The sequence below is a fragment of the Primulina huaijiensis genome, chromosome 12 (assembly GCF_012295235.1).
Source record: "Primulina huaijiensis isolate GDHJ02 chromosome 12, ASM1229523v2, whole genome shotgun sequence".
In the NCBI taxonomy this organism is placed as follows: domain Eukaryota; kingdom Viridiplantae; phylum Streptophyta; class Magnoliopsida; order Lamiales; family Gesneriaceae; genus Primulina; species Primulina huaijiensis.
The window spans coordinates 8,923,894-8,941,189 of NC_133317.1; the positions used below are offsets into that span (position 1 = coordinate 8,923,894).

General features: G+C 32.1%; 1 protein-coding gene across 1 annotated transcript; it reads left to right on the forward strand.

Moving 5' to 3' along the window:
• The first annotated feature begins 11,347 nt into the window (after positions 1-11,347).
• Positions 11,348-14,009, forward strand: LOC140989219 (prefoldin subunit 5). Its single transcript, XM_073458365.1, has 3 exons — positions 11,348-11,708; positions 13,063-13,140; positions 13,558-14,009. Exons 1-3 carry the CDS (start codon positions 11,418-11,420, stop codon positions 13,639-13,641), a joined length of 453 nt encoding a protein of 150 aa, XP_073314466.1. The 5' UTR covers positions 11,348-11,417; the 3' UTR covers positions 13,642-14,009.
• Positions 14,010-17,296: the final 3,287 nt, after the last annotated feature.

Below are 17,296 nucleotides of genomic sequence, written 5' to 3' on the forward strand. Positions count from 1 at the left end.
GATTATTTTATCTCAGTTAATATAACCTAATCATTCATAGGAGAGATTGACTTGGTTAAATAAAAAACATACCAAACATGGGATTAGGTGGGTTAAAAAACTATAAACCCACCTAATCCCATGAACCAAACACTGCCTTACAGTATAAAGCAAAAAATAAAATAAAAATAAAAATAAAAATCAACCCCTTATCAACTCTGAACTCTGTGATTTCTCCTGCATCTTGAATTTCTACAATGATTCAAACAGCTTGTCACTTTTGTTGTATTTGCAAAAATCAAAACCACTTGAGATATTAAAGGAATCATATAAAACCCACATTAATTAAGTTATAGACGGCCTAATATCAATATTAAAGGAATCATATAAAACTATATATATATATATAGTTTTGATATGCTGCACACCTACCTTGTACACTTATGTGAGCACGGTAGGTGTGCAGCATATCAAAACTCTATATATATACACACACACACATATATAATGATGATTCAACTCGGTCTATTAATCACATGATGATGATGNCACACACACACACACAAATATAATGATGATTCAACTCGGTCTATTAATCACATGATGATGATGATTCATATTATTTTACACATGCATCGCACGTGTGTCGTTCACTAGCATTCATAAATTCGAACTCAAGACATCAAAATCGTGATCCAAATTTGTTGATCTTAAATCGATCAAGCGGGTTGAAAACGTCGGTCCTTTTAAGATTATGTACACACATTTAAAAAAAAAAGTCTTACCGTTTCCAAATTTAGGACAGTGATGCAGTGCACAACCTAGGCAACAATAACGACGACGGGGACGAAATTGTGTCGAGGGTTCCTCTTCGATATAACACTTCACCAAGCATTGAACAACACGTGTAACTTTTGCTCCAAATATTAGGCAAAGAAACATACATTTCCCATAGCAAATTGGGAAATCACGAGAGCCCCCACACTAGTAGAATTTCCTTGATTTACTTCGCATATTCAATGAATTCATAGGTAGATAATAGTCGAAGTAGACGCACGTGAAGTAATAGGGTACTATTTTAATTCGCATTATAACTGAAGTCGTATTCAAGAAATTAGCGAAGTCTTTGCCAGTTCAATAAGGGAAAACCGATCCGAAATTAGACCGATGTCGAAGTAAAACAATATCTTTTACTTCATCGATTTCATAAAGTGCAGAAGTAATAGCTTATTTATAAGTTCATAGTTTACATTGAATGACGAAGTAAATGTTTTGTATAACTTCACAGGTTTTGTACTTTGGTGAAGTAATTGATGCAAACGACTTCGTTGTTATGAACTATGATGAAGTAAATATGTTTCATAACTTCGCCATAATTTTTATTCGTTGAAATATTTGGTATTTTGTTACTTCACAATTTACATTTATTGACGAAGTAGTCGATTTAAAAGACTTCATTTTTTTTATATTATAGTGAAGTAATTAATAAAGAAAGACTTCACAATTATTGAGTTATAGTTCAGTACACTTCATTATTTAGTTTAGTGTTGAAGTAAATAATCATATTTTATTGCAACACAATTTTTATTTAACGAAGTAATTCTTGATCACCTCCACACTAATTTAATAAAGTAGTGAAATAAAAACATAATTTTCACTTTATCAAAATAATTTAATTAATATACAATAATACCACTATATATACACACACATATAACTTAAAATACATTCATTAGATTCATAAATTATTCATCTAAAAATGATGAAAATCCACGAATCCACAAGTGTATTTACCAATCCACAAGTATATATACAGAAATCCACAAGTATAGCCCAAAAATGTATCCATAAGTACGTATAACCCAAAAATATATCCACAAAACCAAAAGTGTATATCCAAAAGTATATCCTAAAATGCACAATGATGCACATGATCCATTTAAGCACCATAAGAGTAGAAGAATTCGCTCCATTCACTTCTGACTTCATCATATTGAGATTGATTTTAAATTGGTTCTTGATTGATCCTGCAAACTGAAATGTAAAAAATACAATATGCATTAGATTAATAAAATTCTTCCAAAAAAATGACAATATCCACAAATGAAAATGCATTATTCGGAGCCAGTTTCAAGATATATTTCAGCTTAATTTTTAGGAGATTCAACAATTCAAAATAAAGGACAAAACAACATATCAATTATTATAAAATGCATATTACCATATGCATATATATCTCAACGGAAACAAATTATCCCAACCATTAATTCTAATAGCAAAAATTACAGAATTAATAATTATATAGATTTCATTTGCACATATCCCAATGGCAGCAGTTTATCTCAATAATAATCAGAGCATATCATAAAGAAGAAACTTACCATCTTGTCCAACTGTGGATTTTCAGATTCAACTATCTCTCTCATGTATCTCATCACACAATATCCATATTCAACAGAACCACATTTTTTTAGATTACCCTATATATAATGAAATTGAAATGTTAATGCAACAATCACAATCCAAATAATAAGAACTATCTATTCATGTCTTATACATAGGCACAATTCATACCGTCAATTGTTTAAAACATGGCCTTTGAGAAATACCTTTCGTTGCATTGTACATTTTGGCTCCACTACATTTTAAAAAGTAATTTTTTTTTCATATTAATAAGTGAATTCATTCAAAATCAACATAATCTAATACTTGGTTACTATAGTTTTCCATGCATCGTCTCGGTTTCTGTTAATAATTGCCGAAATAACCAGTGGCGAAGTAAAAACCAAAAATTCTACTAGTGACAGAAGCATTGATGCCTGCAATTAGAAGTGTCAAAATAAATAATGTAATTATATTTTTTTACCAATCTTCATTTTCTTAATATAAAAAAAATTCTATCTTGATTGGTATTAATGAAAAAACAGATGATGCAAAATATAAAGAAAATATACAATTTGAAAAATATATAAAATATAAAATTCCCAAAAATGGATTTAAGTGAAGAGTCATTAATATTAATTTTAAGTTGGGAAATTACTTTTTCAATCCAATTATGTGGGTTGGATTATGTTTTCAACTTTTCATGTAGAACAAAATCTATATATGATTAATTTATAGAGGAGAATGTGATTGATTGTAATATGTTATGTTTGTTGGTTATCGATTTTCTCGTGCCCAAACGCAACGGAAGTCTTAAAAATTTTTAGATCTTGACATTCAAGATATTTTTGAGCGCTCGTATGGTTTTAATAAATAAACAATCAAAGGTTGTTTAGTATATACCTCTAGTGAACAATTTCCACTTGGCTCCAATTACGTCGGTATAAGTGAACGTAGCTCTTATTGTAAATCCTACAAACTTTCTTCAAATCTTCTTTCTTCAACTTGCACTAGAAAGTATAAAAGGATTTTGCGTTGAGATTAATTAAACGAGAGAAGACTCAAAACCCTTTGAAAAACAAAGGAGGAGGCCGAAAATTATGAGAGGAGGATTTTCGAAAAATCCTTGCTTGGAGGCTAGGGTTTTCAAAAATTATGAGTGGAATCAATTAACCTCAAACCTAATACACATATATATAAGCTTAGGGCTCATTAATTAAATCAAATACTTAATGGACTTAATCAATTAATTACTCTAGTCCAACTAGTTTAATTAATTAATTAATCTTTTAAAGTCCAATTAAGAACCTTAATAATTTGTATGTTGGTCTTGTACTCCTGCAAGCCCATAATACATACACCCATTACATTTAATTTAAATCCATTATAAATCAACATTTGAATTTAATATTTAAATTATAAATTCAATTCCTTGAATTTATCACCTCCAAAATTTAATATTTAATAAACTCAACTTTTGAGTTGAATAAATTAAATTCTCAAATTTTATAAATTCAGCTCCTTGAATTTATTATCTCCAAATTTTATAAATTCATAAATTCAACTTCTTGAATTTATTATCTCATAAATTCAACTCTTTGAATTTATTTTCTCAAAATTTAATTATCATAAATTCAACTCCTTGAATTTACTATATCATAATATAAATTCAACTTCTTGAATTTTTTCTCTCAACGGGAACAAAATGATATAGTGGTTGTGTGACCCTCAATGATTCAGGGATACAGCTAGCCGTGGGTTTACAACTCTTTGTGATTCAGGAAATAATCCTTTATTCGGACTTACCCTAATTTGCCCCAATCTATGTGTAATGTCTGAATAAAGAAAAAAGTTACTGTTCACGAGATTACTATTCAAGCACTGTGGCGCTAGAATAGTGGTGCCTAGGCGCTAGAGCTACGAAAATTCTAGCGCTGCAGCGCTGAGGCGCTACAGATGCGAAAATTTAATATGTAAACACACTTTGACTTCCACCATTCATCCTCCAATCATTTTCCCTCCTCCTCCATCAAAACTTTTCTCTCCTCTCCATTTTTGAATTTATTCTTCAATTTAAGAGAGATTTGCTCAACAAAATAATGAAATTAAGGTAGATTTGTGATCCTCTCATCACGGGCTTCACGAGGATGTAAGTATTTCCCATTTTTATTCAAGTTTGGAAATGAGTTAAAGTTTAGAATTGATATTTGAGTTCATAAGATGTTGAAGATGTTGTATTTGAGTTGGTTTGAATTTAAAATGGATATGAGCATGGTTTCTTGTTTTTGTGCAAGATCAGTTTTTATGCCTACTGTATTTCGGGTATATGGGACGGTTCTAGTTGGATTTTTGTTGGAAACTTAAATTCGGTTGTTTGACAAACTAAGTGTTTAATTTATTGGACTAAACTGATCAAGAAGTTTGAAGTAACTGAACTACATAAATCAACTGACAGTTGCCTAACTGAAGATTAATGCGCAGTTTATCGAAGGCAACTGAAACCAGCTGAACTGAACTTACGAAGTCAACTGACTGATCAGTTGATATATTCAGTTGGGAGCTTACCAGCGATTGCTTATCAGCTTATCATTCAGCTGTACACGTCATCAATTGGAGAAAAGGACATCCAACCGACAACAGTACAAAGCAGACTGCAACTCATAGTGGAACGCCGCATTTCAGAGCTTATAGTGTACGAATGTTAGAGAAATATTGACGTGGCAATCAACGGGTATAAAGATTCAAATTATATTTAATGTTACCGTTGAAGAGAAGCTTATAAATAGGTGAGAAGAGCAGTTGAGAAACATATCTATCGATCGATCTATCTATTCTCTTAAGCTTGCTATTACCCTGCTGAATTTATCGCTCTTACTCAAGAATCAAAAAGCTCACACTTATCAGATATATTTGTAGCATTTGAGGCTACCTTTCGAGCTTATAAGCACAAACTGTTTTGTTGTTTATTTGATCTTTAACCAGGTCAGTTGTGCTAAGTTCAAAACTGAAGAACTGTGAGATATTTCGTAAACTAAGAGTTTCAGTTTTGACAGTGTTGAATCCAAACTAAAGTGGGTCTGTACAAGTTTTGTATTAATCAAAGTCTTTTAGTGCATATCATATCCTTGTGATAGAAGGGGGTGACGTAGGAGCATTTGAAGTCTCCGAACATCCGTAAATATTTTTTGTGTTCTTACTTCAGTTATTTATTCTATCTTTCAGTCAGTTTATTTTCGCAACTGTTATCAGTTAAACTGATTATCATTGACTGACGAGATTCTTAGTTTCAGTTTGTCACAAAACTGACACTTTATTCGAAAAGATTATAAAATCGTGAGTGTTTATTCAACCTTTTTCTAAACACATCTCAACCAATCAACTGATCCTAACAATTTTGATGTTATGGTCTTCATCAAACTTGTAGAGCATCAAGTTAGCTTCGATTTGGTTCTCGAATCACTCAATTCCATGAAGAAATGAGAGAGATATGTGATTTTTACTAAAACTGGTCTGGAAATCCAAGTTAGTGCAGATTTGTGTACATGCCTTCTATTTATCTGAATTCTGGGATTTATTTGTCGGGATTTGGAATTTGGTGTTCAAATAAAAGTTATAGAACATTGTCTTGTCTTCGAAATGATTCCAAATTGGCTTGATTCCATTGGATATTGAGGAAGTTATGCTCAAAATACTAAACTATGCCATATTTGCACTGACGCAGAATTTCGAAAATTATGTTGTATGTTTCAGATTATGAACGACTGAGTAAATGACTTTATTTGACAAAAGCTTGTAAAGAAGAATTGTTGGGCATTGAGTTTTCTTGCATATCCAATTTGCTGATCTTGATTTGAAGCAATATTGAATTAATTATGAATTTTGTACAGAATTTGCTTTGTTTTGATAAATGATCCGAGTTCTTGAGTTATAGTATACTTCATAGGTTCAAGACTTCTCAACCATATATTTTGATCTCTTGTTGGTAATATTCGAAAGGTATGTTACGATCGGTAACATACGGGGTAAAAATATCATTTTTATTTTTAAATTGAAAATTCTATGGCTCGATGAATTATATTACTTGTGATTTGATGATGATTGTTGTCTTGAGATGAGTTTATTATGATATCGAGATGATTATATTGATTTGCATCATTACATTGCATATTGAGCCACTTGTCGATTCAAATTTGATATGACGGATGTTGTCTTGATTTATTGATTTGTTGGACGTATGGGGCTATAGTTGAGTTGGCATAGTGTATGCGGAGGTCGCTGCTATGACCTGAACACTCTCTCTAAGCGCACCATAGTCCTGGGATTGTAGAACACAACACCCCACCTCGAGCGGATGAGTCGGTGGATGTTGCTGGGGGATTCTTTTCCCTTGGGTACCCTATGACCAGATGATTTACTTGATCTTGAGATTTATTGATAGCACACAGCTTCTGATCATGCATTGCATTATATTGCATCTTTATGAATTTCATATGAACTATTCGTAAATTTTAATTCTCATATATTATTGATTATATCATACTGGGTTTATACTCACCAGCACGTCGGCTACCTCTTGTTTTCATGTACTTGATGGTAGGTGAGGCGAGGCTTGGGATGCCAGAGTCCAGCTCCAAGCGAGGAGATACGAGTTAGAGTGGGATTCTCGGGTCTTAGGAGCTATTTGATAATGCTTGGATTACTTTGGTTCACTGCTTTATTTTGGCATGTTAAAATTTATATTTCAAACATTTGTGACCTTAAAATTATTTTGACGATGTTTATGGTGGTTTGTGAACCACAAATTATGTGTTTTACTAAATTATTTGGTTTGTTACAATTATAATTATTAATAATAGATGTCGGACCCGGGGCCCCACACTATGTATCAACAATTGATCATGAGAATGTCAGAAATCATATTTATGATTAAACCCATCGAATCATGGTAAGAGCGTCTAGTAGCATCGCCCCATGATTCCCTCCGTATCACTGATAGTGCCTGCAAGAACCAGTCGATTATGATTAACGTACAGTACGGTCCCTTCATCTTATATATCACGATCGAATCTGCAACCATTGGTTCATCGAGGGTTGCATAATAATTCGATAACTATGTGACACATCTTTGAGAATAAATAGTCGCATTGCATGTAAAATTGGAGAACTCCTTCTCTAACGTACATCTCATACTCTGGCCAGAGATTCCATGCACTGTTATTTCATCAGATCACATAGGATATCCACACCATAGATGAGCGGTGAATTCGTGACTACAATGCACTGGCTTCTACATGTGTCGCAACTGTACCCAATCTCACCACCTGATGACCCTCCTGGGTCGGTAAACGGGTCAAAGCACAATACTAGCATATAGAGCCTAAATGTTGTCTCGGGTCTTAAGGACTAGTGGTGTACAATCATAACCTCAGACTTATCCTCTCGATGAATGATAACCATTTGGAAAATACGAGGGAGGGTAGTTCGATATAATCATCATATGACTACCCATCTGCATATTTGGATATCTCTATGCCCTTACCAAGAAACGCGGTAAACAACATCACAGATGCTAGTCTCGAGCTCAAACGACCTTTATATATGTTTTAGGCGGCTGAATCGACCAGGAACGAATTTAGATTATACAGTGTTTACAAATGAGTTTCAACTTCGAATTACGATTCATTTATATTAAAGTATAATCAAAGACTTTATCTATGCTGATTGAATGATGACACATATAAAGTAAAACAAAACCATAAAAAGGTAAATTATATTTAAAATAGAGATTGTTTATTACACTTGAGTCAATAAATTCCATAGTCAACCGCTGGCTTACAGTACATCTGCTCTAACAGTGTTATGGATTCATAAAGTGTACAATTAACACAAAAACTCATGTAAGACGATGTCACATGTTAATTTTGTGAAGTGGATCTCCAACCCGATCCAATTTATTAAAAAAATTTATTTTTTATGTTAAAAATATTACTTTTCATTTTAGATATTGACCGAGTTGACACGTCTCATAAAAATAAATATATGATATTGTCTCAAAAAAGATATACTTTACCATTAATAGCTACTGCGCTTTGAAATTAGTAGTAAGAGAGTTCGATTACTATTAAAGCGATAATAAGAGAGTTTTAGTTTACAACGGATTGATCCAACTTAATTATTATTCTATTATCATACTAGTAATATTGTGTGAATATAAATTAATTGTTGGAAACTTAATTTCGGCTGTTTGACAAACCATTTAACTATTGGACTAACTGATCAAGTATTCGTATTATACAACTTGCCTAACTGAAGTATCACGTGAGTTATCAAAGGCAACCGAATCCAGCTGAACTGAATCTTCGGAGTTAACTGACTGATCAGTTGGAAACTGATCAGTTGAACCTAAATGGATTTCTAAAGACAGCTGACTGATCAGTTGGAAACTGATAAGTTGATTCACTCAGCACAAGCTTATCAGCTGATCGCTCAGCCATACACGTCATCAAATGAAAAGGACGTTCAACCGACATCAGTACAAGCAGACTGCAACTCGTAGTGGAACGCCGCATTTCAGAGTCTGCAGTGTACGATTGTCAGGAGAATATCGACGTGGCAATCAACGGATATAAAATTCAAATATTATATCAAGTTACCGTTGGAAGAGAAGCCTATAAATAGACGAAGAGAGCAGCTGAAGAATAGGGATACAAGAAAAACTATTTTACTCAAGCTGTTACTCTGCTGAAATCAAAAACTCACTCTTACTAAGTTCTATCTATAGCATTCAAGGCTACCTTCTTTGAGCTTGTTAGCACACTGTAATCTTTGTTATATTGTTAAGTTGTGCTAAGATCAGTCACGAACTGAAATATCCTGTTGTAACTAAGAGTTTCAGTTTTGGCACTGATAAGACCAAACTGAAGTGGGTCAGTACAAACATTGTATTCGATCAAAGTCTTTTAGTAGAAATCCTATCTTCGTGATAGAAGGGATGACATAGGAGTTATTCCATTCTCCGAACATCCAAAAACAAATCGCGTGCTTTTCATTTCAGTTACCTTTTATTTTAGTTATTCTATCTTTCATTCAGTTTACATTCGCAACTGTTTTCTCAGTTAAACTGATTGTCATCGACTGACGAGATACTGAGTATCAGTTTGTCATTAAACTGAACTCAACTTACGAAAAACGAACATAATCTGTGAGTGTTTATTCAACCCCCTTCTAAACACTTTTCACTTCTTAACCGATCCTTTCATTAATATTTTATATACAATGATTTTTATGCGTTGAGTAAATTTTATATTGAAAAAAATTAAAGATATTGTAATTTGAATTTTTAAATATCAATTTTGTAAGATTTTTTGATAATTAATTCATATCATATGTGATTTAGTCATTTTATGATTATACCATGGTATATCTCAGTCTATTATATATTCACAATATAAAATTGATTATTTATATGTACTATACAACATATATACTACTATTAATCACAATAAAAGAGATTATTTATTGATATTCAAAATTATAATAGAAATATTTTAAACAGTACAATAACGAGTGATATTATATAAATTGTACTATTAAATATACATTATTATATGAAAAGTAGTGTCATTATCTAATTATTAAAGAGATGGTAAATGATTTTTGTCAAAGAAATCTAAAGTTGGATATTTTAACAAATTGAACACTAATACAATGAAAATTAAATGACCTGGTGGAACAACTTATTAACTGTCAAGATAGTGTTTTGTACGAAAAATAAAATATTAGATGATTATATATCATTATTTCATCCATCATTTGACTTAAAATTTACAAATAATTAGAGTCGCACATCATTTTATTATTCATATATATATATATATATATATATATATATATTTACATTATACATCATTTATTATCGACGAACCAATCAATGTGTCGATGTTGTGATACTTTTAGTAAGTGGTTAAGATTAGGTTTTTTTGTTGGGAATTGAGTAGTTAGACTCATTTACTGATTCGTCGACTTTTAGCTTTAATGGAGTTTGTAATTTATTTGGGAGTACGTCTCTTGTGAGACGGTCTCACGAATCTTTATCTTTGAGACGGATCAACCCTACCGATATTCACAATAAAAAGTAATACTCTTAACATAAAAAATAATATTTTTTCATGGATGACCCAAATAAGAGATTCGTCTCACAAAATAAGACCTGTAAGACCGTCTCACACAAGTTTTTGCCTTTATTTGGCCCTTTTTATGGGGAGTAGGTCTCTTCTGAGATGGTCTCACGAATTTTTATCTGTGATATTCACAATAAAAAATAATACTCTTAGCATAAAAAGTAATATTTTTTCATGGATGACCCAAATAAGATATTCGTCTCACAAAATACGACCCGTGAGACCGTCTCACACAAGTTTTTGTCTTTTATGGGATAATTTTTAATATATTTATGAATAACAAGTCTCAAATTATTTAATATTGTATTTGAGAATACGAATTTGAAATTTATAGATTTTGATTATAATTTAATTGTTTATATTGAAACAATAAATCAAATATTAAATATATATCGTACTTGTTTACATATTATTAATACAAAATACAATATATTTAAAATGATATCATAATTGTGTGAATTTGAAATTCATCATAATTAACATGCAATATTATATAAGTATGTAAGAAGTTTATTTGAAATTTATGATGTTACTTCCCTAAACAATAAAAATATATATTTGAAATAAATCAATTCAAACATAATATCCGTGATAAGTGAGACTCATCTCAATAAATTTTTATTGATCCATAAAATTGTCTTCCATAGTTGAAACAAAAAAATTACTATTTTATTATCGATTGAGTCCTTAAAATATATATCTCATAAAATTGATTGACGAAAAGTTTTTGTGTATATTTATTTATCCGCAGAAATATTGAAAATTTCAAAGAATTTAATTTTTTTAAAATTATTGTATTATAATTATCAAATTAAAGGGGGGAAATGGAGACGGGAAACTGAGCAACAGAAGTTAGATCGCAGCAGCGGAGGAGCTATGGCGGCGGCATCATCGTCGAGGATGGAGATAGACAGGATGAGCGTCGAGCAGCTGAGGGGGCTCAAAGAGCAGGCGGATCTCGAAGTCAATCTCTTCCAGGACAGTCTCAACAATATTCGCACCGCGACGGCCCGCCTCGAGCTGGCCTCCACCGCCCTCCTCGATCTCTCCCTTCGCCCCAAGGGGAAGAAGATGTTGGTACCTCTCACGGCGTCGCTTTATGTCCCCGGTACACTGGATGATGCGGAGAAGGTCCTGGTGGATGTGGGCACTGGTTATTTCATCGAGGTTAGAGTAGTACTACTAGATTGCTCGTTGTGTATTTAGCCGCCTGATTTACCTTTATTTCTTGTTTCACATATAAGATCTTCTTGTTCCATCTTGAATTGTATGTTTTGAGTTGCAAGTGCCATCTGCTATATATTCAGAAGGGATGTTAAGATAGGGAAGAATTTCACTTTGAGCTGTAGTTTGTGATTGTTCCTATCTCTTTTGTTTTTTTGTGTATGTCTCATGGCATTTATCGTCAGTATTATGTATTGTGTTGTAGGTATCACATAGATTATTGAACTAATTTATTGTTGATTCAATTCTATATGTATCTTATGTGTTATGTACAAGGTACCTTTGCAAATGTTTACAAATTATACGGCTAATGAAGAACCTCAAAGTTATTAGTCATTCCATATCTGAGAAGCTGCACCCCAAGTTAATACACTATTTGATATGTGGGGCCATGTCGGCGACATTGACCCAATAGTAGACCTTTTTCAATCCCCCTTAACACTAGAACGATTCTCAACGAAAGCACCAATATTAGACTATGAACTGAAAGGATAGCCCAAACCTAAAAAGACGAGCTTTCTAGGTGGGATAACACCTCAAGTTTATTATCCACTCTGTATTTTCTTTTGGTGCCAATATGGGAAATAGTAATATTCTTAAAATAGTTCGACCATTTAATGTTCGGCTGTAACTTCTACTATTTTCACTTGTAACCTCAGGTCTATTATTGGGCCAACAAGAATTGAATTTTCGTTCCAAATATTGCAGTTGCGTAAGTTGATCTGATGTAGTTGAAGCCTGAAGGACAAAGAAAAAAGTGGTCTGTGCTGACCTAGATCCCAGTTGTTCCAGAACTATGGCCTAGACTTGACTATTGTTAGTGAAGCAACCCAAGCATTTGGCCTTTGGAATATTGAAGCAATTTTCAGAACCATTGGTCATCAATCTTTGTGAATTCTTTAGGGAGTTAGATTTAAGTTCATACAAATGAATAAGAAATTATGCCTTTTCTGTTAGAGATGCTGTTGATAGGAAATGCCCATTTACATTGTTTCATGCTGATTTGTCATCTCTATGTTTATAACTGTACTTTTACAGGCCACAATTGTGATATTAATTTTTTTAGATCACGCTAAAACTTTGAAGGAAATATTTGAAACTAAAAACTGTTGGGAAAATGAGGGCGCGTCAATTCGCTGTTGAAGGACGATGTTGAGCTGATGTAACCAGATTTGAGAAGAAAGCATTTTTCGCTACTTTGCTTGACTGGAATTCTCTTATTTATGTATTTATGTCACTGTTCTATTTGAATCAATATCAAGTTTTAACCTAATGTATTGATCTTCTGTCTGAGCAGAAAACAATGGCAGAAGGCAAAGATTACTGTGAGCGCAAAATTTCTTTGCTCAAGTCGAATTATGATCAACTTCTTGAGGTATGTTCTATTGTCATGTCAACAACCTCTTACACGTCACTCTGCAAAATCTTGAAATGGTATTCGTGTATGCTTCTAATTCTTTTCTAGACTTGTTTTACTTTCCTTCAAGCCCATTGTTTTTATTTTTCAAATTCATCGACTAACTCATTTGTGAAAATTGTTTGGAGCGGTACAACATCTAAGGATACAAGATAAGTGTGAATTGAGAATACAACGTGTAAACACATGTTAGCATACTTTATTGACGCCTATAGACAGTCTGTAAAAGTAATTTGGTTGAAGGGGCAGAATCGTGAGACGATCTGACATACTGAAATTGGAAGTTGGCACAAATCAGCAGCGTCTATTTAACAAGGCTGAGTGCACATTCATTCTCTGATCTTTTTGTTTGATCATGGCCATAATGAAATGTAGGTTGCTGCTAAAAAGAAAAGCATAGCAGATGAAGCTGGTGCAGTTTTACAGGCAAAGTTGAAGCATTTGGCTCCAGCACAATGACTATGTCAATCAATTGGAACTCAGCGTGGTTTTGTGTCAATTTTATCGGTTGAACAACGTACATGGACAGCTATAGTTCGCCGTATGTTTGCATTTTCACACATAAGGGAGGCCAAGTGGCGGCTTGGAGGATCCAATTACTCAGATTGCCCTCCGACCCCTGCTTTGTTTGTGCCAGCCTTATCCTTTGTGTTCTTCAAAACATTATGTTGTAGAACTCTTAGTCCAATTTTATTTTCCGATGGTTGAATTGATATGTGGGGTGGGAAAATTTCATAGCAACAAAGAACTTAGAAAAATTGATCCACATCATGAATATTGCTTGCATGCATTTCGGAGTTTTTCTTATCTTAGTATCGTTTATCTCATCTATGTTTTCAAAGTAAACGATCTGCCACCAAGTGTAGTAAATGATGGTTTTGGATGTGAATAAACACTAAAATAAGTTTAGTTTTTTTAATTAAAAAATAACATAAATGTTTTTACGTATCCAAACGGTAGTTTTTCATTAAACCCCCAAACACATTTTCAACTTATGGGTCAAATAATATATATTTAAGCTCTTTAATGTCATTATTTCTTAGTTTTTAACTCCCCAACCCTCTGCAAAATACCCAAAAAATACTCTTGTAAGAATTGCCAACATTTTTTTATTGATTATTTTGAGTAGAGGTTCCATAGATTGTTTTTTTTTTTTTTTTAAACAAGATTTACATGATAATAACTTAAAGAATCTCCACTTAATCATCTTAATTGTTACCAATTGAGACCTGAATTAAGAGTATTAAATTATAGTCTAATAATATGGATTTATTGTCTAATGTTCAATTTATGTGTAATACTACTCAATTATGGTTGGAATGATCATATTATCAATTTATCATAACATAAATTTCGCTAGACTTAATTTAGAATACCCAATTTCTGAAAATTAAAGCTCAATTATTGTTCCATAGTAGTTAATTATTGTTTATTAATGATCAATACTTATATTATCCCGTAAGTAGCAACATAATTAAATTTAATGATTGAATTGAAACGAGAATAAGATGAATTTAGTATGAGAATGAATTATATAATACTTTGAGTTGAACCTATTAAGTTAATGATTAAAATAAAAAAAAACTAAAATATTAGACAAAAACTTGTGTGAGACGGTCTCACGGGTCGTATTTGTTAGACAGATCTCTTATTTGGTTCATCTATGAAAAAGTATTACTTTTTATGCTGAATATAGGTAGGATTGACCCGTCTCACAGATTAAGATCCGTGAGACGGTCTCACATGAGACCACTTAATCATTTCGATGATTTCAATAGCATACAACCAATGAAAATGTGGAGTTACTTCAAAGCATTGTTACTCGAAATTATTTCTATACAAAAGTATGATCAAATTCACCGAATAAAAACTGTCAACACAGTGAAATAAAACGCCAAAACAATAATTTTTTGTCCCAAAAATGGGTTGGAAAAAAAAATAAATGTTGAATAAAAACACATACTTTCTTCAATGATTAAAAAATGAGGATTCAATTTGAGAAAGATAAACATATAAAAAATTTATTAATAAATAATTAGATTAATAAGTAAATATTAATATCAATAAAATTATTCTAATTATTATTAAATTTTCATTATAAAAATTAACAATAATAAGAAATAATTAATAATAAATACAAATAAAAATAATATTATCAATAAAATTAATAATAAATGATAATAACAAAATTAATAAAAACAAATAAATGTATATTCTAGTAACAATAAGAATAATAAATAATATAATTAATAATATGTAATATGGATAAAAATAGTAATAATGAATATAAAAAATAAATTAACAATTGCAAGAAAAATAATAATTAATATGGTAATTGAAAGAAATTTAGTGGCTAAATTTTGTAAAAGAAACTCACTTGCAAAACATGTGCAAAGTAATGACATTTTCATATTTTTATGTGAATGGAGAGTTGAAACTAGAAAAAAAACTTGAAATGGGGATTGAAATAAAATATTCTCTGACATGGGAATCGATGGCTAACTGGAAGTTGATCGGGAGACTTGTGATTCAGTACCCGAATCTTACAAACTTTCTTTCAACTCTCCCCTTACCCAAAATACCCCTTATCTTTATATTTAAATAATTGATTTTTTCTTCATTTTTAAATAACGGCCCATCATGCTTCCATAAAATAAATTAGGGTAAATTGGCACTCAGTTCCCAAACCAAACTAAACATTGCCCCTACTCCTTGGTGAGAGAAATTCTTTCAAAAAAAATGACACAAATACTCTTATTCTCTATTTATTTTAATTGATCCTCGCACTTCACAAAATGATATAAGAGCTTAAGATCAATTTATTTCAAACACAAGATTTATTATTATAAAGAAACGAAATGTTTGAGTAGGAGAATTTTGAAAAATTATGAATCCGAACTTAGGTTCGAGAAAAATAATTTACAAGGTTTATTCCAATATTTTGGAATATATACAAGAGCATCTAACTATTGTTAGATATTAAGAGCAGAAAGGGAATCCTCATTACCATAATGTAAACTTATTATTCAATCCAATAAGTTTATGGAAATAATACCCGATTCTTCCAAGATCTCTTCAGATCTTAGAGAAATCCATAAGACAGTACAAAACTATGGTAATATGCTATACTTTGTACCGCAACGAGTTGAGAAAATCCTTGAAAACTAGGAAGAAATTCTTGGAATAATAAAGGATATCCAAACAAGAATTCAAAAACTAGAACAACCACCAAGTTCTAGTAAGCGAACTTCAGGAGGATGGTTACCACCATCATTTGGCACTGAGCCCTTGTTACATCAACAAGGAAAGGCAAGAGTGGTGTCAAAACCTTTGACCGAAGAAGAAAAGATGATCAATCTAATTAAGTCTGTCTCAGAAAAAAAATTAATCTGGTGACAACTTTAGAAAGGATTGGTCTGGATGATCTACAAGAGCTTGCGGAATCTTTCGCAAATCTCAAAGTTGTAGATCTGAAGATGAACACAGCAGGAGGTGAAACACCTGCTATAACTTGGTCATCTTCTCAGGAACCACCAAGGGAAAGTGTGGGATCTCAGAATGTAAATATGAGAGAATCTCAATCCGATTTCCATACTGGTGGAGGATCACACCCAGCGGGAACAAGGACAAGGAGAAATCAAATTCCCTTGAACCAAACACCCTATGAGAAAACTGTTTTAGATCTTATACATCTTTACGGGGTTATGCTTAACCTTGATGTATTAGATTTCAAAATCAGAGAAGATCTCATAGATGACTGGACATCTGCTATGAGAATCGCGACAAGAACACTTGATCTCAACAAAGAAGGATTCATTAAACTTTTAGAAATGAGTCTTATGGGATCAGTGAAAATTGCTTGGGACATGACTTCATTAGAAATGAAAGAGTCAATCCTAGCTGGTGAATCTCTTAGTGAGATCGCAGAAAAAATGGCTACCCTATTTAAAGTACAATTTATAGGGGTAAACTATTTTAACTGTCAAGATACAGAGAAGAGGAAGAAATATACTCAAGCTCTGTATAGTCTTGAATTACATGATATATGTTTGGTGGATGAATACATTATGTTATTCACTAAATATAGATGGAATTCAGGGGTCGAAGAAGATAT